Here is a 22,296-nt window from a genome sequence, read left to right on the forward strand (position 1 = left end):
TTGTCCTCAAACATTTCATTTCCCACACATCCACCCTCCTCCTTACAGCCCTATTTATAGCCCATGCCTCACAACCATATGATATTGTTGGAACTATCCTTCAGACATAACCATTTTTGCTCTCCAAGATAACAGTCTCTCCTTCCACACATTCTTCATCGCAAATATTTAAGTGAATGTAAGTAAATGCATGACTATTTTCCATCTTTTGGCCTTTGTAAGTGTGAAAACAGATTTTTTATCTTTTTTACTGGGGATGAAAGTTTATACCAGCCTTTGAGATTTATACTTAACCCTTAGATCACAAAGATATGATTTTTGAGGATGATGGTACTACTTAATGATGTTACAATTCATTGGTATGATGTCCTGGCCTTTGAGTAGGACCTTAACACTCAAATGAAAGGCTAGGCTCAAGAGCTTTACCTTCATGTCCAAGGGGTTGAAGATATATGAAATGTACCCAGAAAAGGTTTTAATGATTTTTTCTCCTCCAACACTGTGATCACCAGGTGCTTCAATGCAGTGGAGACCTGTTATGAGCTCCGAGTGTTATTTGAGCAAGAGATGATGCCTGAAAAGTTGACCACCATCACTGACCTCCTGCAGGATGCTCTTTGCAAGCATACTATGACATGGTCAGTGTTGAGATCCTTATTGATCAACAATTCTAGAACAGTTGTCTCTTAAGACAAACAGTCCCTTGTCCATAAACTTAAATAAATTTATAAGAAGATTCTGTATCTCATGTACATCATCCATTTCTAGTAGTTGAATGTGAATTATGTATCTGTAAGTTATGATGTAGAATAGTATGAAGCTTTTTGACATGTCATGACTAAAAAGAGATATTGCTGGAAGGATGCTTTTAAGCACAATGGTATGACCCTGCAGCACAACAAATGATCCATGGATATGATGACCAGACCTTTGACCTGATTTGTAAGAGTCAGGGGTCATACATTTGTGTTTAAGGATTTTACTGTCACATTCAAGGGTAGAAGAGTAAGAAAGTTCCATTCTGTTCATCAGAGTAACCCAGGAATGTGTTCTTAGGGTTGAAGCACTTCATAAGGAGCCACTGAAGCATGGGAGTAACACCAGCCTCAACACCATCCTGGCCTCACCTGAGTGGCAGAAGGCGCAGAGGAGGGCCAGCTTACTCACAAAGCCCATACTTGACTTCCTGACCATCTCCTTCCACACCTACCAGACTATTTTTATGCTGTAAGTCACAACTGTATTTTCATTTACCTGTCACTTGGGCTTGAAACTTGGTGTAGTTACACCAGCTACATGAGGACATCAGTACTTTACTGTCTGGTGAGTTTATTATGAGTTAGGATGCCATTTCACTTGTAAAATCAGCTTTCTAATCTCTCTCTCTCTCTCTCTCTCTCTCTCTCTCTCTCTCTCTCTCTCTCTCTCTCTCTCTCTCTCTCTCTCTCTCTCTCTCTCTCATGGTGCCTTTTAGTAGTTTTTCTTATATTTCAACATTGATATAACAAGAGTAGTATCTGAGAAGAAACTGATATTGAATCATACCTGAATACTTCAGGGAATGATGCAAAAGGCATAGTCACAGTTATGACGGCTCATTAAAAAATATTAACAAACTACAGCTTTGTATGGATATATGGCAGGTGAAGTTTAACTCATCCTGATGTAAGGTACTGCAGGTAGTTTTTTGGTAAAGGAAGCCAGGCTCTGACTTTTATTTGAAAAAACTAACTACAGGACTCTACAGATGATTATTTTTTGCTTGGAAGATCAGACGCCAGATGGAAAAGAAAGGGGAAAGAAGGAAGGACTGTTCATTAAAAGATTAATGGAGACTATAGAATTGGCAGAAGCAATTTCTTTGATAAAAGAATGAAGAAGAGTTGGTGTTTATAATCATGCTGTAAGGAAACATATAGGTATGGTTACATTCGAATTGGAGTCATCTAGCCAGATGGTATTTTGATAAGCTAAGAATTTTAAACTCAAGATGTTATTCAATGGGGTATTCATCAAATGTATTAGAACAAACAAATGGAGGGATAAAAGGATGAAATACAGTAAGAGGGCAAAAAACTGATGTTAAATGAGACATGAGGATAGAGTAGACCTGCAAACACTGCAGAGAGGTCAAGAGTGTTAGGACTTTACTTGAAATTTAGCAAGATACTTGTTAAAAACTGGAGGAAGTGAAGTGTTTTAGATATCTGGGAGAGGATTTGGCAGCAGATGGAACCATGGAAGCGGAAGTGAATCATAGGGTGGGGGAGGGGGTGAAAGTTCTGGGAGCGTTGAAGAAAGTGTGCAAGTCGAGAATGTTATCTTGGAAAGCAAAAATGGATGCTTGAAGGAATAGTGGTTTCAACAGTGTTATATGGTTGCGAGGCATGGGCTATAGAGTAGTGCGGTGAGGGTGGATGTGCTGGAAATGAGATGTTTGAGGACAGTATGTGGTGTGAGGTGGTTTGATCGAGTAAGTAATGAAAGGGTAAGAGAGATGTGTGTTAATGAAAAGAGTGTGGTTGAGAGAGCAGAAGAGGGTGTTTTGAAATGGTTTGGTCACATGGAGAGAATAAGTGAGGAAAGATTGACAAAGAGGTTATATATGTCAGAGGTGGAGGGAACGAGAATCTGGGAGACCAAATTGGAGATGGAAAGATGGAGTGAAAAAGATTTTGAGTGATCGGGGCCTAAACATGCAGGAGGGTGAAAGGCGTGCAAGGGCTAGAGTGAATTAGAACAGTGTGGTATACCGGGGTCGACGTGCTGTCATTGGATTGAATCAGGGCATATGAAGCGTCTGGGGTAAACCATGGAAAGTTTTGTGGGGCCTGGATGTGGAAAGGGAGCTGTGGTTTCGGTGCATTATACATGACAGCTAGAGACTGAGTGTGAACGAATGTGGCCTTTGTTGTCTTTTCCTGGTGCTACCTCGTGCACATGCAGGGGGAAGGGGTTGTCATTTCATGTGTGGTGGGGTGGCGACGGGAATGAATAAGGGCAGACAGTATGAATTATGTACATGTGTATATATGTATATGTCTGTGTATGTATATATATGTATACGTTGAGATGTACAGGTGCGTGTGTGGACGTGTATGTATATACATGTGTATGTGGGTGGGTTGGGCCATTCATTCATCTGTTTCCTTGCACTACCTTGCTAATACGGTAGACAGCGACAAAGTATGATAAATATATATAAATACTTGTTAAAAAGATGCAAAAAAGTACATATATAGTACAAGATCAGTGGATGAATGGAATGAACTGAATGGGGTAATAATAATGCAAACAGAATACAGTAGATTAAAAAGTTGTGTGATAATAGAGAATGTTTTAAAGAGGGGCCCCATTAGTGTAGAATTCCTTTCCTGTTCAGTACAAATAGATGATTATACTCATACACACACATACACGCACGTACACACATAAAGATCAAAGATAATAGAGGAATTTCAAGAGATGGGGCCCCATGAGTGTAGAACTCCCTTTCTGTACTGTGCAAATAGATAGTTACCCTGAGTTAGGAAAGAAAGAAAAGACAAAGGAAGAAGGGAATTAGCCTCATTATTGGGAATGTCTTGAAATTTTAGGAAATATAGTTGGATGGTCCATTTAAACTGTATGGAATGGAAACGGTAATTACATGAAAAAACAGGACTACTGTTTTTAGTTGCTTAAGCTGAAAGCTTAACCATGATGATGCAGGGGGCAGCAAGAAATGCTGTCTTTAAGGTTAGTAATGGTCAAATGATAGTGGATTTTAATTATAAAGAAACAGACTGAGAGAATTTAGAATTTCATGGAAGCATAGTCACAGGAGCAAATGTTCTAAGAGTGTGTACAGGAAAATTTCCTCTATCAACATGTCACTTAACACACAAGAATCAGAGCTAGGAAAACACCATTAGTAGTAAAGCCTATCTTTACAGATAGTTGCATGGGAATTGAAAATATTGCATATGATACACACCAAAAAAGAAAAAATAATTGTGTAGTGCTCAAGTTAAATGTCATGATTAGTGAGATCATGAAAAGTAAATCTTAGAAGAAACCAGACTTAAGAGTAAAAATACTCATGAAAACTACATAGAGCTAAATGATTTTTTCATTCTTGAATTCCATTTCCCACATTAGCAAGGTAGCACCAGAAACAGACAAAGAAAGGCCACTCAAAGGCAATACATGGCTAATAATTATTGTGATACAAGCATATGACACTCTTAGGGTGAAATGACCATACATCTGTTCACTGAGACTAGTGTTTCTAATGGTAAGAGCAATAGCAGCCCAACTTGGTGTGCTTCAGGCTATCTTGAGGGAATTATGTACTTTCTTTACTCTTCGAAGATGCCACTTTATTTCAGGTTTTTCACTTCATGATGCTGTATTTTCTCAATCTGTGCTTCAAGATGGTTGACTCTTACCTATCTAAGGAGGAGAAGGCTGAAATTCTTTCTTAGAAGCAAGAATATGTGGGTACACGAGATTTCTAGGTGTACTAGGCACTCAGAACACACAATTGGTCATTGGTAATTAAGGCCAAGGGAGAGATGACAGAGTAATAGCAATATAAGTGTGACATTACATTTGAAAATGTACAGGGAAGCAGACAAGGTATTTTGCCGACACTGTTTATCTTCACCCCTGCATGGCTGCATCAATCTTCTTGTCTGTTTGCTGACACTTTCTTGATAGCATCTTAACTTAAGAACACTAGATGATAGAAACCTCATTCTTACACCTTAAGCACTCCATGTGGAAATGAAAATCCGATCAGAGTTTGGGACATATAGTCTTATAAATGTGTTTATTCTTTAGGAATCTTCTGACTGCTGAATGATAGAAAGTACAGATTCATAACAAGTATGTACTATATTAGATAAAGATAGATATTGTGTCAGAGATTTTTGCAACTGGTGAATTCGTTAACTTATTTTTCCCCTTTATGTTTATTTAACTCATGGGAGGTCATTTGGCAATTAAAGTGCCTTTCATTGGAATGCAAGTTTTCTGCTTCCTTCTAAACTCAGATTATTTTTTTCTTTTCTTTCCTTAGCACTTCTGTTTCTTTCGCCATTTTGATGTTTCATTAAGGACTTGGCCTCTTTGAGAGCTTATGTCCATGACCAGAGCTTTCAACAGTTAAGAAAAGATTAGAAATGAGAAACATAAGTTCCATCAACGGTATAGATTACAAGAATTCATAGTGATGCATTAAGTACAGGGTATCACTATTTCTACATGTTTGTAAATGTTTCATATATATGTTAAGTTTATATGATAGAAATGTGATTTAGTGTTTCCCCTACACTTGAAATGTATAAAGTGACATAGAAACAGCCACATATGATGAAGATGTGATCTAATGTGTATTTTCCTAATATGCTGGGCTGACAGAGAGCTGTCAGTTAACTACATGTACCTCGTGATGCCAAAGATGCTAGCAGCAGCACTGCACATCCTAAACCCACTGGTGGACTTCGATATGGTTGGCATCAGTCAGGTTCCATTTGAAGCAATACCTGCCATTGCTCATGCCTCCTGGGTACTCTGCTCCAATCTAAGCCAAATCAATCAGTAAGTCATAGTTTCAGAAAGATAACTTTTGATAGATGTTAGGGTAAGTACATCGCACAGTGTGATTCATGGTGAATAAAAGTTAAAACGTATTTTGTGCCATAAGATTAGAAGTTTATTTGATACTTGTCGCTTCACCAGATAATAATAGAAATAGTAATTTGAAGATTACTGTCATATCCCAACAGAATTGGAATCGAGATTCGTTTCCCACAGCACCTGATCCCTCAGGAGTACCGTGATGCCTTCTCCACCATCCTCCTACAATGGCTAGCACTCAGCAAGCACCTCGCACTGGAGGAGTTTGATAGTGACATCCAGAAGGACGAATTTGTAGCTGTTGATGACCTGGAGGGTTACAGTCAGTCTGCTGTTGGTGCAACTGACCTCATGAAAGCAGTGAGTTCTTAGGGCCACAGATAATGACCTAAAGGGTTACAGTCAGTTTGCAGATAGTGTGACAGACCTTTTGTGGGTGCTGAATTCCTAGGTCTCCAAAAAAGTTGAAAATAATCCATGACATTTTTTAAAGTTCATATTATACATATAATCTATAGAGAACATTATGAACATATCTTACAGTTGTGAACCTTGAGTTATAAATTGTTGACATCCATGGATTTGAGGTTATGTAATTACCTATGTGTACAGTATAGGGGTAGAGTTACACATTTGAAAAGACCCATCTCTTGACCTTCTTTACTTATGATGAGTTTGTCTGTTCAGCACTCATTGATCACTGCAAGAAAACCAAGAGTGAAGAATAAAGTTATGCGAGATACCTGTGGTCAAGCATTATTTGTAACATGGAGAGAGTGTGTTTTTTTGGAGTGAATGGCAGCAACCCACATGGATCTATGTATCTCTGTCTTTGACACCCATTCACTCCAGGAACTCCCATCGAGGGATTGGCTATGGCTAAAATGTTTCTACTTATCCTTGTCCTTACATGCTTCCCTCGCATACGCCATTCCACTCATTCTTCCACCATTGCTCTCCTTTCATCACTCTACCACTATTTCTCCATGTCACTGGTAGTCTTCCTCTCACACCAACCCCTTTAATCATATTATCATACACTGTTCTTGTAAACCCCCGTTCTTGCATTTTTTCCTCATGCGAAACCACCTCAAAGTATTACAGTTCACCCTGTCTGCCACTCCACAATTCATTCCCTTTGCATTTCCTGCCACACCAGATCTCTCCTGCACCCCCTCATTTCTCATATATTCATGAGGCAGAAAGAAAAGACAGCTACCTGGGCAGGAAGGGGACCTTGACAGCTACTTTAGTGCTGTGAATGAGCATCAGTGTTTTCATAACTGAGTCTGGGTTATGTGAGAGAGGAAAGTTTCTTATGCTTCCCAAGTTTTGGTTCTGTAAGGTATTATTCACATGTATCCCAACACTTTGTTCATGAATGATGAAATCTTATGCATTCAGTATCCTTGGTCACTTTCCAGGATTATATTTATTTATTTTGCTTTGTTGCTGTCTCCCGTGTTTGTGAGGTAGCGCAAGGAAACAGACGAAAGAAATGGCCCAACCCACCCCCATACACATGTATATACATATAAGTCCACACACGTAAATATACATACCTATACATCTCAATGTACACATATATATACACACACAGACATATACATATATACACATGTACATAATTCATACTGTCTGCCTTTATTCCTATCTCCACCTCGCCACACATGGAATAACATCCCCCTCCCCCCCTCATGTGTGCGAGGTCGCGTTAGGAAAAGACAACAAAGGCCCCATTCGTTCACACTCAGTCTCTAGCTGTCATGTAATAATGCCCGAAACCACAGCTCCCTTTCCACATCCAGGCCCCACAGAACTTTCCATGGTTTACCCCAGACGCTTCACATGCCCTGGTTCAATCCATTGACAGCACGTCGACCCCGGTATACCACATCGATCTAATTCGCTCTATTCCTTGCCCGCCTTTCACCCTCCTGCATGTTCAGGCCCCGATCACTCAAAATCGGGATTAATCCAGGATTAATAATGACAAAAAAGATCTCCTGAGGTTAAAATCACTCAAAAGCTCTTGAATATACACAGTGCAGTACATCTGTTTGTACTGTGTCTTGGAATCAGAGCTCGGTGATGTAAGCAAAACCATCCTTCCAACACTTTGCTTCAGTTAATTAATGACTGAATGTAAGCAAACACATCCTTCCAACACTCTCCTTCAATTACTTAATGACGGATTTATCTAAAAGAATGCTTCAGCAAATGGTTCAAGTGCTGTTGCTGAATCTCTGACACTTAAAACTGTAGTCACAATCCTTGCCTTCCCCAAGACACAAATTAAGCACATTTAGCTGAACAGAAGCCAAAAATAGCTTGCCCAACCCCTTAGCAAGTATTGATGTTCATAGAACTTCTTTTATAATGTTTTCTTGGCAAACTGAGTAGATTGAGAGGTTCTACATATGAGATTCTGAAAACTTCTCATGATATAATAGAAGCATCTTAGTTTACATGGTAAGTGTAAGTGTATGTATACAAACATTAAACCGAGATATTGAAGATGTTTGTGACTATGTTGGTGATTTTCTACTGCAGCTAATGAGGAGGCTGACTGAGGTGAGGTGGCCAGGGGGTGTGGGTCCTGGAAATAAGACTTTGGAGAAGATCGGAAAGCAAGTGCTAGAGCTGGCTGCTGAGTACACCAACAAGGTCACCCACTCCTACTCGACCCGTGGAGGATACACTGATAGGATCTCGATGGAGGTGAGGAACCTCTCCTTTTGTCCTTGTTCCACTTCAGTCTGCCATAGTTGTATATTATTATTATTAGTATTAGTATTAAGAGTGAGTGCTCAAATTACAGAGGTATAAGTTTGTTGAGTATTCGTGGTAAATTATATGGGAGGGTATTGATTGAGAGGGTGAAGGCATGTAGAGAGCATCAGATTGGGGAAGAGCAGTGTGGTTTCAGAAGTGGTAGAGGATGTGTGGATCAAGTGTTTGCTTTGAAGAATGTATGTGAGAAATACTTAGAAAAGCAAATGGATTTGTATGTAGCATTTATGGATCTGGAGAAGGCATATGATAGAGTTGATAGAGATGCTCTGTGGAAGGTATTAAGAATATATGGTGTGGGAGGCAAGTTGTTAGAAGCAGTGAAAAGTTTTTATCGAGGATGTAAGGCATGTGTACATGTAGGAAGAGAGGAAAGTGATTGGTTCTCAGTGAATGTAGGTTTGCGGCAGGGGTGTGTGATGTCTCCATGGTTGTTTAATTTGTTTATGGATGGGGTTGTTAGGGAGGTGAATGCAAGAGTTTTGGAAAGAGGGGCAAGTATGAAGTCTGTTGTGGATGAGAGAGCTTGGGAAGTGAGTCAGTTGTTGTTCGCTGATGATACAGCACTGGTGGCTGATTCATGTGAGAAACTGCAGAAACTGGTGACTAAGTTTGGTAAAGTGTGTGAAAGAAGAAAGTTAAGAGTAAATGTGAATAAGAGCAAAGTTATTAGGTACAGTAGGGTTGAGGGTCAAGTCAATTGGGTGGTAAGTTTGAATGGAGAAAAACTGGAGGAAGTAAAGTGTTTTAGATATCTGGGAGTGGATCTGGCAGCGGATGGAACCATGGAAGCGGAAGTGAATCATAGGGTGGGGGAGGGGGCGAAAATCCTGGGAGCCTTGAAGAATGTGTGGAAGTCGAGAACATTATCTCGGAAAGCAAAAATGGGTATGTTTGAAGGAATAGTGGTTCCAACAATGTTGTATGGTTGCGAGGCTTGGGCTATGGATAGAGTTGTGCACAGGAGGGTGGATGTGCTGGAAATGAGATGTTTGAGGACAATGTGTGGTGTGAGGTGGTTTGATCGAGTGGGTAATGTAAGGGTAAGAGAGATGTGTGGAAATAAAAAGAGCGTGGTTGAGAGAGCAGAAGAGGGTGTTTTGAAATGGTTTGGGCACATGGAGAGAATGAGTGAGGAAAGATTGACCAAGAGGATATATGTGTCGGAGGTGGAGGGAACGAGGAGAAGAGGGAGACCAAATTGGAGGTGGAAAGATGGAGTGAAAAAGATTTTGTGTGATCGGGGCCTGAACATGCAGGAGGGTGAAAGGAGGGCAAGGAATAGAGTGAATTGGATCGATGTGGTATACCGGGGTTGACGTGCTGTCAGTGGATTGAATCAGGGCATGTGAAGCGTCTGGGGTAAACCATGGAAAGCTGTGTAGGTATGTATATTTGCGTGTGTGGACGTATGTATATACATGTGTATGGGGGTGGGTTGGGCCATTTCTTTCGTCTGTTTCCTTGCGCTACCTCGCAAACGCGGGAGACAGCGACAAAGCAAAAAAAAAATATATTACTATTATTATTATTATTATTATTATTATTATTTTGCTTTGTCGCTGTCTCCCGCGTTAGCGAGGTAGCGCCAGGAAACAGACGAAAGAATGGTCCAACCCACCCACATACACGTCCACACACGCAAATATACACACCTATACATCTCAATGTATACATGTATATACACACAGAGACATGTACATATATACACATGTACATAATTCATAGTCTACCTTTATTCATTCCCATCGCCACCTCGCCACACATGAAATAACGACCCCCTCCCTCCGCATGTGCGCAAGGTAGCGCTAGGAAAAGACAACAAAGGCCACATTCATTCACACTCAGTCTCTAGCTGTCTTGTATAATGCACCGAAACCACAGCTCCCTTTCCACATCCAGGCCCCACAGAACTTTCCATGGTTTACCCCAGACGCTTCACACGCCCTGGTTCAATCCATTGACAGCACGTCGACCCCAGTATACCACATCGTTCCAATTCATTCTATTCCTTGCACGCCTTTCACCCTCCTGCATGTTCAGGCCCCGATCACTCAAAATCTTTTTCCCTCCATCTTTCCACCTCCAATTTGGTCTCCCACTTCTCCTCGTTCCCTACAACTCTGACACATATATCCTCTTTGTCAATCTTTCCTCACTCATTCTCTCCATGTGACCTAACCATTTCAAAACACCCTCTTCTGCTCTCTCAACCACACTCTTTTTATTACCACACATCTCTCTTACCGTATTATTACTTACTCGATCAAACCACCTCACACCGCATATTGTCCTTAAACATCTCATTTCCAGCACATCCACCCTCCTCCACATAACTCTATCTATAGCCCACGCCTCACAACCACATAGCTTTGTTGGAACCACTATTCCTTCAAACATACCCATTTTTGCTTTCCGAGATAATGTTCTCGACTTCCACACATTCTTCAACACTCCAAGAACTTTCACCCCCTCCCCCACCCTATGATTCACTTCCGCTTCCATGGTTCCATCTGCTGCCAAATCCACTCCCAGGTATCTAAAACACTTTACTTCCTCCAGTTTTTCTCCATTCAAACTTACCTCCCAGTTGACTTGTCCCTCAACCCTACTGTACCTAATAACCTTGCTCTTATTCACATTTACTCTCAGCTTTCTTCTTTTACACACTTTACCAAACTCAGTCACCAGCTTCTGCAGTTTCTGACACGAATCAGCCACCAGCACTGTATCATCAGCGAAGAACTGACTCACTTCCCAAGCTATCTCATCCACAACAGACTGCATACTTGCCCCTCTTTCCAAAACTCTTGCATTCACCTCCCTAACAACCCCATCCATAAACAAATTAAACAACCATTAGTGTAAGAGAAGAGAGGGGCATTTGGACGATTTTTGCAGGGAAATAATGCAAATGACTGGAAGATGTATAAAAGAAAGAGGCAGGAGGTCAAGAGAAAGGTGCTAGAGGTGAAAAAGAGGGCAAATGAGAGTTGGGGTGAGAGAGTATCATTAAATTTTAGGGAGAATAAAAAGATGTTGTGGAAGGAGGTAAATAAAGTGCGTAAGACAAGGGAACAAATGGGAACTTCAGTGAAGGGGGTAATGAGGAGGTGATAACAAGTAGTGGTGATGTGAGAAGGAGATGGAGTGAGTATTTTGAAGGTTTGTTGAATGTGTTTGATGATAGAGTGGCAGATATAGGGTGTTTTGGTCAAGGTGGTGTGCAAAGTGAGAGGGTTAGGGAGAATGATTTGGTAAACAGAGAAGAGGTAATAAAAGCTTTGCGGAAGATGAAAGCCGGCAAGGCAGCGGGTTTGGATGGTATTGCAGTGGAATTTATTAAAAAAGGGGGTGACTGTGTTGTTGACTGGTTGGTAAGGTTATTTAATGTATGTATGACTCATGGTGAGGTGCCTGAGGATTGGAGGAATGCTTGCATAGTGCCGTTGTGCTTAGGCAAGGGGGATAAAAGTGAGTGCTCAAATTACAGAGGTATAAGTTTGTTGAGTATTCTTTGTAAATTATATGGGAGGGTATTGATTGAGAGGGTGAAGGCATGTACAGAGCATCAGATTGGGGAAGAGCAGTGTGGTTTCAGAAGTGGTTGAGGATGTGTGGATCATGTGTTTGCTTTGAAGAATGTATGTGAGAAATACTTAGAAAAGCAAATGGATTAGTATGCAGCATTTATGGATCTGGAGAAAGCATATGATAGGGTTGCTCTGTGGAAGGTATTAAGAATATATGGTGTGGGGGCAAGTTGTTAGAAGCAGTGAAAAGTTTTTATCGAGGATGTAAGGCATGTGTAAGTGTAGGAAGAGAGGAAAGTGATTGGTTCTCAGTGAATGTTGGTTTGCGGCATGGTTGTGTGATGTCTCCATGGTATTATTATTATTATTATTATTATTATCATTATTATTATTTTTTTTTTTTTTTTTTTTTTTTTTTTTCATACTATTCGCTATTTCCCGTGATAGCGAGGTAGCGTTAAGAACAGAGGACTGGGCCTTTGAGGGAATATCCTCACCTGGCCCTCTTCTCTGTTCCTTCTTTTGGAAAATTAAAAAAAAAAAAAAAAAACGAGAGGGGAGGATTTCCAGCCCCCCGCTCCCTTCCCTTTTAGTCGCCTTCTACGACACGCAGGGAACACGTGGGAAGTATTCTTTCTCCCCTATCCCCAGGGAAATATTATTATTATTATTATTATTATTATTATTATTATTATTAATTGCATACTCACACTTATTGACTCATACAAATACACACAAAGTCCCTCACAATACTCTGTGAAATGCTTTTAAAAACATTACTCTTCATACATTTGAAAATAGACTTGATAAATATTTTGCTTCAAGTCCATGATTTATTTTATTTGCACTTCCTTAGTCACATTGACAATTTGATGGTTATTGTCTTTGAATAATTTGTATGCCTTCTGACTTTTATCACACTGATCTGTAAGTTTCTGATATCACCCACTGTTACATGCAGCCTTGAAAGGACCCAGTGCTCTGTTGCTGTTTGAATTGCTTTGTATTTGGATTGCTTGGCATGCTGTCATACCATTTATGCTGGCAGGTATGTGTTGTGGTTAGGAATGTGGAGCACGTATGTGACGAAGTGAGGAAGCACCTGCTGTGTCTGGCAGGGCTTGCTGAGGTGGAGGATGTGGCAACATCTGCATGAAGAAACCAAGCACCTCCAGGAGCACCTAGACTACACTGCTGAGTACCTTCTACAGCGAGTGAGTGTCGCCTCTGTCTTTTGCCCTATGGCCTGTGGTGTTAATCAGTTACTTTTTTGTCTCATTGCTCTTCATTTTTACCTTAATTTGATGGTGAGTGGGTTAGAATGCATACGACAGTTAGAGACTGAGTGTGAATGAATGTGGCCTTTTTTGTGTCTTCCTGGCACTACCTCGCTGAAGCTGGGGGTAGCGACGCTATTCCCTGTGTGGCGTGGTAGCGAAAGGAATGGATGATGCCAAGCAAGTATGAATATGTACATGTGTATATATGTATGTCTGTGTATGTGTATGTTTATGTATGTGTATGTGCGTATATGTGTGTGAAGGGCGTTTATATATGTATATGTGTATATAGGTGGTTGGGCAACTCTTCATCTGTTTCCTTACGCTACCTCGCTGATGCGGGGAACAGCGAATAAGCATAATGAAAAGAATATTATTATTATTATTATTTCTATAATTATTATTATTATCAATATTATTATTTATTCATTTATTCATTATACTTAATCGCCGTCTCCCACGTTAGTAAGGTAGCGCAAGGAAACAGATGGCTTCCTAGCTTCGTCTCTTTGATGTATATCAACTGACTGTTATATTTCTCTCTTGTGTCTCCCCTGATGATGTGATTATTACACGAAAGTGCACTTGGGAACTTTTCGTGTTTCATTTTCCCCGTGGACTCATAGGAATATGTATGTATATATATATATATATATATATATATATATATATATATATATATATATATATATATATATATATATCTTTCTTCTTTCTTTCAAACTATTCGCCATTTCCCGCATTAGCGAGGTAGCGTTAAGAACAGAGGACTGGGCCTTGAGGGAATACCCTCACCTGGCCCAATTCTCTGTTCCTTCTTTTGGAAAACTAAAAAAAAAAACGAGAGGGGGAGGATTTCCAGCCCCCCGCTCCCTCCCCTTTTAGTCGCCTTCTACGACACGCAGGGAATACGTGGGAAGTATTCTTTCTCCCCTATCCCCAGGGATAAATATATATATATATATATATATATATATATTTAATACATATTCACCATTTCCTGCATTTGCGAGGGAGCACTGAGAACAGAGGACTAAGTCTTAGAGGAAATATCCTTACTTGGCCCCCTTCTCTGTTCAATTTTTTGGAAAAGTTATACAATTCCAGGACCCCTTTTATGGGACTCGAGCAGCTTCTGGGCTGCACTCTAATCAACACAGAAATGATGAACTCTATGGTGAGAAATTCCTAGAAGACCCAGCACTTTTTCCATCTGCTGACAATGATAAAACCACACAAAGTAACTCCTCACTTGTAATGTAACTGTAAACAGGTGGAGTCTGATAACATATATCTATCCATATATCTATATCTCTGATGCCTAATCCCTTTGGGAACTCCCTTAGGGGATGGCCATGGCATATCCATAACTGCTGAACTCCAGTGCCACTTCTTAGACTAACACCTCATCCTTAACAGACCACTAGCAGAGGACAACTCTAGTACATTTTTTTCAGAGGCTCTTACCTAATATTTCAACCTACTACTTCTACCTAATACCTATTCCTATTCATTAAAATGTTTCGACCCAATGCAATAGGTAACATGGATATGTTGTATTTATTATTATTATTATTATTATTAACAGTAACAGAAGTAGTATTCTATAATAATAATAATAATTTTTTTTTTCATACTATTCGCCATTTCCCGCTTTGTCACTGTCTCCCGCGTTTGCGAGGTAGCGCAAGGAAACAGACGAAAGAAATGGCCCAACCCACCCCCATACACATGTATATACATACACGTCCACACACACAAATATACATACCTACACAGCTTTCCATGGTTTACCCCAGACACTTCACATGCCCTGATTCAATCCACTGACAGCACGTCAACCCCGGTATACCACATCGATCCAATTCACTCTATTCCTAGCCCTCCTTTCACCCTCCTGCATGTTCAGGCCCCGATCACACAAAATCTTTTTCACTCCATCTTTCCACCTCCAATTTGGTCTCCCACTTCTCCTCGTTCCCTCCACCTCCGACACATATATTCTCTTGGTCAATCTTTCCTCACTCATTCTCTCCATGTGCCCGAACCATTTCAAAACACCCTCTTCTGCTCTCTCAACCACGCTCTTTTTATTTCTACACATCTCTCTTACCCTTACGTTACTTACTCGATCAAACCACCTCACACCACACATTGTCCTCAAACATCTCATTTCCAGCACATCAATCCTCCTGCGCACAACTCTATCCATAGTCCACGTCTCGCAACCATACAACATTGTTGGAACCACTATTCCTTCAAACATACCCATTTTTGCTTTTCGAGATAATGTTCTCGACTTCCACACATTCTTCAAGGCTCCCAGAATTTTCGCCCCCTCCCCCACCCTATGATCCACTTCCGCTTCCATGGTTCCATCCGCTGCCAGATCCACTCCCAGATATCTAAAACACTTCACTTCCTCCAGTTTTTCTCCATTCAAACTCACCTCCCAATTGACTTGACCCTCAACCCTACTGTACCTAATAACCTTGCTCTTATTCACATTTACTCTTAACTTTCTTCTTTCACACACTTTACCAAACTCAGTCACCAGCTTCTGCAGTTTCTCACATGAATCAGCCACCAGCGCTGTATCATCAGCGAACAACAACTGACTCACTTCCCAAGCTCTCTCATCCCCAACAGACTTCATACTTGCCCCTCTTTCCAAAACTCTTGCATTCACCTCCCTAACAACCCCATCCATAAACAAATTAAACAACCATGGAGACATCACACACCCCTGCCGCAAACCTACATTCACTGAGAACCAATCACTTTCCTCTCTTCCTACACGTACACATGCCTTACATCCTCAATAAAAACTTTTCACTGCTTCTAACAACTTGCCTCCCACACCATATATTCTTAATACTTTCCACAGAGCATCTCTATCAGCTCTATCATATGCCTTCTCCAGATCCATAAATGCTACATACAAATCCATTTGCTTTTCTAAGTATTCCTCACATACATTCTTCAAAGCAAACACCTGATCCACACATCCTCTACCACTTCTGAAACCACACTGCTCTTCCCCAATCTGATGCTCTGTACATGCCTTCACCCTCTCAATCAATATCCTCCCATATAATTTACCAGGAATACTCAACAAACTTATACCTCTGTAATTTGAGCACTCACTCTTATCCCCTTTGCCTTTGTACAATGGCACTATGCACACATTCCGCCAATCCTCAGGCACCTCACCATGAGTCATACATACATTAAATAACCTTACCAACCAGTCAACAATACAGTCACCCCCTTTTTTAATAAATTCCACTGCAATACCATCCAAACCTGCTGCCTTGCCGGCTTTCATCTTCCGCAAAGCTTTTACTACCTCTCTGTTTACCAAATCATCTTCCCTAACCCTCTCACTTTGCACACCACCTCGACCAAAACACCCTATATCTGCCACTCTATCATCAAACACATTCAACAAACCTTCAAAATACTCACTCCATCTCCTTCTCACATCACCACTACTTGTTATCACCTCCCCATTTGCGCCCTTCACTGAAGTTCCCATTTGCTCCCTTGTCTTACGCACTTTATTTACCTCCTTCCAGAACATCTTTTTATTCTCCCTAAAATTTAATGATACTCTCTCACCTCAACTCTCATTTGCCCTTTTTTTCACCTCTTGCACCTTTCTCTTGACCTCCTGTCTCTTTCTTTTATACATCTCCCACTCAATTGCATTTTTTCCCTGCAAAAATCGTCCAAATGCCTCTCTCTTCTCTTTCACTAATACTCTTACTTCTTCATCCCACCACTCACTACCCTTTCTAATCAACCCACCTCCCACTCTTCTCATGCCACAAGCATCTTTTGCGCAATCCATCACTGATTCCCTAAATACATCCCATTCCTCCCCCACTCCCCTTACTTCCATTGTTCTCACCTTTTTCCATTCTGTACTCAGTCTCCCCTGGTACTTCCTCACACAAGTCTCCTTCCCAAGCTCACTTACTCTCACCACCCTCTTCACCCCAACATTCACTCTTCTTTTCTGAAAACCCATACAAATCTTCACCTTAGCCTCCACAAGATAATGATCAGACATCCCTCCAGTTGCACCTCTCAGCACATTAACATCCAAAAGTCTCTCTTTCACGCTCTCTGGCCATCTCTCCTATGTAAGTATATTGGTTCTCCGTGAATGTAGGTTTGCGGCAGGGGTGTGTGATGTCTCCATGGTTGTTTAATTTGTTTATGGATGGGGTTGTTAGGGAGGTAAATGCAAGAGTTTTGGAAAGAGGGGCAAGTATGAAGTCTGTTGGGGATGAGAGAGCTTGGGAAGTGAGTCAGTTGTTGTTCGCTGATGATACAGCGCTGGTGGCTGATTCATGTGAGAAACTGCAGAAGCTGGTGACTGAGTTTGGTAAAGTGTGTGGAAGAAGAAAGTTAAGAGTAAATGTGAATAAGAGCAAGGTTATTAGGTACAGTAGGGTTGAGGGTCAAGTCAATTGGGAGGTGAGTTTGAACGGAGAAAAACTGGAGGAAGTGAAGTGTTTTAGATATCTGGGAGTGGATCTGGCAGTGGATGGAACCATGGAAGCGGAAGTGGATCATAGGGTGGGGGAGGGGGCGAAAATTCTGGGAGCCTTGAAGAATGTGTGGAAGTCGAGAACATTATCTCGGAAAGCAAAAATGGGTATGTTTGAAGGAATAGTGGTTCCAACAATGTTGTATGGTTGCGAGGCGTGGGCTATGGATAGAGTTGTGCGCAGGAGGATGGATGTGCTGGAAATGAGATGTTTGAGGACAATGTGTGGTGTGAGGTGGTTTGATCGAGTAAGTAACGTAAGGGTAAGAGAGATGTGTGGAAATAAAAAGAGCGTGGTTGAGAGAGCAGAAGAGGGTGTTTTGAAGTGGTTTGGGCACATGGAGAGAATGAGTGAGGAAAGATTGACCAAGAGGATATATGTGTCGGAGGTGGAGGGAACGAGGAGAAGAGGGAGACCAAATTGGAGGTGGAAAGATGGAGTGAAAAAGATTTTGTGTGATCGGGGCCTGAACATGCAGGAGGGTGAAAGGAGGGCAAGGAATAGAGTGAATTGGAGCGATGTGGTATACCGGGGTTGACGTGCTGTCAGTGGATTGAATCAGGGCATGTGAAGTGTCTGGGGTAAACCATGGAAAGCTGTGTAGGTATGTATATTTGCGTGTGTGGACGTATGTATATACATGTGTATAGGGGGGGAGGTTGGGCCATTTCTTTCGTCTGTTTCCTTGTGCTACCTCGCAAACGCGGGAGACAGCGACAAAGTATAAAAAAAAAAAAAAAATATATATATATATATAAGGTATAAGTTTGTTGAGTATTCCTGGTAAATTATATGGGAGGGTATTGATTGAGAGGGTGAAGGCATGTAGAGAGCATCAGATTGGGGAAGATCAGTGTGGTTTCAGAAGTGGTAGAGGATGTGTGGATCAGGTGTTTGCTTTGAAGAATGTATGTGAGAAATACTTAGAAAAGGAAATGGATTTGTATGTAGCATTTATGGATCTGGAGAAGGCATATGATAGAGTTGATAGAGATGCTCTGTGGAAGGTATTAAAAATATATGGTGTGGGAGGAAAGTTGTTAGAAGCAGTGAAAAGTTTTTATCGAGGATGTAAGGCATGTGTACGTGTAGGAAGAGAGGAAAGTGATTGGTTCACAGTGAATGTAGGTTTGCGGCAGGGGTGTGTGATGTCTCCATGGTTGTTTAATTTGTTTATGGATGGGGTTGTTAGGGAGGTAAATGCAAGAGTTTTGGAAAGAGGGGCAAGTATGAAGTCTGTTGGGGATGAGAGAGCTTGGGAAGTGAGTCAGTTGTTGTTCGCTGATGATACAGCACTGGTGGCTGATTCATGTGAGAAACTGCAGAAGCTGGTGACTGAGTTTGGTAAAGTGTGTGGAAGAAGAAAGTTAAGAGTAAATGTGAATAAGAGCAAGGTTATTAGGTACAGTAGGGTTGAGGGTCAAGTCAATTGGGAGGTGAGTTTGAATGGAGAAAAACTGGAGGAAGTGAAGTGTTTTAGATATCTGGGAGTGGATCTGGCAGCGGATGGAACCATGGAAGCGGAAGTGGATCATAGGGTGGGGGAGGGGGCGAAAATTCTGGGAGCCTTGAAGAATGTGTGGAAGTCGAGAACATTATCTCGGAAAGCAAAAATGGGTATGTTTGAAGGAATAGTGGTTCCAACAATGTTGTATGGTTGCGAGGCGTGGGCTATGGATAGAGTTGTGCGCAGGAGGATGGATGTGCTGGAAATGAGATGTTTGAGGACAATGTGTGGTGTGAGGTGGTTTGATCGAGTAAGTAACGTAAGGGTAAGAGAGATGTGTGGAAATAAAAAGAGCGTGGTTGAGAGAGCAGAAGAGGGTGTTTTGAAATGGTTTGGGCACATGGAGAGAATGAGTGAGGAAAGATTGACCAAGAGGATATATGTGTCGGAGGTGGAGGGAACGAGGAGAAGAGGGAGAGCCAAATTGGAGGTGGAAAGATGGAGTGAAAAAGATTTTGTGTGATCGGGGCCTGAACATGCAGGAGGGTGAAAGGAGGGCAAGGAATAGAGTGAATTGGAGCGATGTGGTATACCGGGGTTGACGTGCTGTCAGTGGATTGAATCAGGGCATGTGAAGCGTCTGGGGTAAACCATGGAAAGCTGTGTAGGTATGTATATTTGCGTGTGTGGACGTATGTATATACATGTGTATGGGGGGGGGTTGGGCCATTTCTTTCGTCTGTTTCCTTGCGCTACCTCGCAAACGCGGGAGACAGCGACAAAGTATAATAAAAAAAAAAAAAAAAAATATATATATATATATATATATATATATAAGTTTGTTGAGTATTCCTGGTAAATTATATGGGAGGGTATTGATTGAGAGGGTGAAGGCATGTACAGAGCATCAGATTGGGGAAGAGCAGTGTGGTTTCAGAAGTGGTAGAGGATGTGTGGATCAGGTGTTTGCTTTGAAGAATGTATGTGAGAAATACTTAGAAAAGCAAATGGATTTGTATGTAGCATTTATGGATCTGGAGAAGGCATATGATAGAGTTGATAGAGATGCTCTGTGGAAGGTATTAAGAATATATGGTGTGGGAGGCAAGTTGTTAGAAGCAGTGAAAAGTTTTTATCGAGGATGTAAGGCATGTGTACATGTAGGAAGAGAGGAAAGTGATTGGTTCTCAGTGAATGTAGGTTTGCGGCAGGGGTGTGTGATGTCTCCATGGTTGTTTAATTTGTTTATGGATGGGGTTGTTAGGGAGGTAAATGCAAGAGTCTTGGAAAGAGGGGCAAGTATGAAGTCTGTTGGGGATGAGAGAGCTTGGGAAGTGAGTCAGTTGTTGTTCGCTGATGATACAGCGCTGGTGGCTGATTCATGTGAGAAACTGCAGAAGCTGGTGACGGAGTTTGGTAAAGTGTGTGGAAGAAGAAAGTTAAGAGTAAATGTGAATAAGAGCAAGGTTATTAGGTACAGTAGGGTGGAGGGTCAAGTCAATTGGGAGGTGAGTTTGAATGGAGAAAAACTGGAGGAAGTGAAGTGTTTTAGATATCTGGGAGTGGATCTGTCAGCGGATGGAACCATGGAAGCGGAAGTGGATCATAGGGTGGGGGAGGGGGCGAAAATTTTGGGAGCCTTGAAAAATGTGTGGAAGTCGAGAACATTATCTCGGAAAGCAAAAATGGGTATGTTTGAAGGAATAGTAGTTCCAACAATGTTGTATGGTTGCGAGGCGTGGGCTATGGATAGAGTTGTGCGCAGGAGGATGGATGTGCTGGAAATGAGATGTTTGAGGACAATGTGTGGTGTGAGGTGGTTTGATCGAGTAAGTAACGTAAGGGTAAGAGAGATGTGTGGAAATAAAAAGAGTGTGGTTGAGAGAGCAGAAGAGGGTGTTTTGAAATGGTTTGGGCACATGGAGAGAATGAGTGAGGAAAGATTGACCAAGAGGATATATGTGTCGGAGGTGGAGGGAACGAGGAGAAGAGGGAGACCAAATTGGAGGTGGAAAGATGGAGTGAAAAGGATTTTGTGTGATCGGGGCCTGAACATGCAGGAGGGTGAAAGGAGGGCAAGGAATAGAGGGAATTGGAGCGATGTGGTATACAGGGGTTGACGTGCTGTCAGTGGATTGAATCAAGGCATGTGAAGCGTCCGGGGTAAACCAAGGAAAGCTGTGTAGGTATGTATATTTGCGTGTGTAGACGTGTGTATGTACATGTGTATGGGGGGGGTTGGACCATTTCTTTCGTCTGTTTCCTTGCGCTACCTCGCAAAAGCGGGAGACAGCGACAAAGTATAAAAAAAAAAAAAAAAAAAAATATATATATATACATACATACATACATACATACATACATACATACATACATACATACATACATACATACAAATACTTTTTGGACATGACAGCTTCCTCTTTGATCTGATCCTTAAAATTTTACTGGTATGCATCACATCTTCCAGCCTAATGTATTTGTTCACACATACCCCTCTCTTATTCATAAAACTCATATCATTCTTCAGCAGTTTTGCCATCCAGTCCCCATTTTGAATTGACTCATTCCTTGGTGTATTCCTTCCAGTTCCTTCATGGACCTTTCACTTATTTCACACCAAATGCTTACCAGAATTTTTTCTCAGTAAGCATAAATTAAATATATCATGGAGTTATGGATTGGTTTGGGTGAGAGGGGTCTAATGCTGTTGGAAAGAATTGAGTGTCTTGCTTGTTAATTCTTAGACAGCCCAGCCATGAAACTTAGGCAGTTCCCAGGACTGAGGTTTATCAAGAAATTGAAAAGAAGTGTTTAAACCTTATCAGTTAATAGTTAATAGGAGATATCAAGAAAAGTAAAAAAAAAAATGCAGGAAAACTAAACATATTTGGTGCTGTATAAACATACAAACTTTGTATGCTACTTGGACCTCGAGCTGGATGTTATTGCTACAGATGTAGCATTTTTTTCATTGCTTTAGTTGTCAGGCCAACAACATAATTAGTCACATCACTTGCACAAGTTTGTTTTTGTTTTATGTTATGTCACACACTTTACAC

The 22,296-nt window shown here is 41.2% G+C and overlaps 1 protein-coding gene across 1 annotated transcript in view; it reads left to right on the top strand.

The window, feature by feature from the left end:
- The window catches only part of LOC139755153 (uncharacterized), an 87,652-nt gene that overhangs the window by 46,471 nt on the left and 18,885 nt on the right, over positions 1 to 22,296 (top strand). The window contains 7 exon segments of the mRNA XM_071673307.1: positions 513 to 638; positions 1,057 to 1,227; positions 5,404 to 5,583; positions 5,772 to 5,982; positions 8,176 to 8,343; positions 12,997 to 13,082; positions 13,084 to 13,162. Coding sequence (XP_071529408.1) covers positions 513 to 638; positions 1,057 to 1,227; positions 5,404 to 5,583; positions 5,772 to 5,982; positions 8,176 to 8,343; positions 12,997 to 13,082; positions 13,084 to 13,162 — 1,021 coding nt within the window.

This window comes from Panulirus ornatus, chromosome 18, assembly GCF_036320965.1.
Source record: "Panulirus ornatus isolate Po-2019 chromosome 18, ASM3632096v1, whole genome shotgun sequence".
Lineage (NCBI taxonomy): Eukaryota > Metazoa > Arthropoda > Malacostraca > Decapoda > Palinuridae > Panulirus > Panulirus ornatus.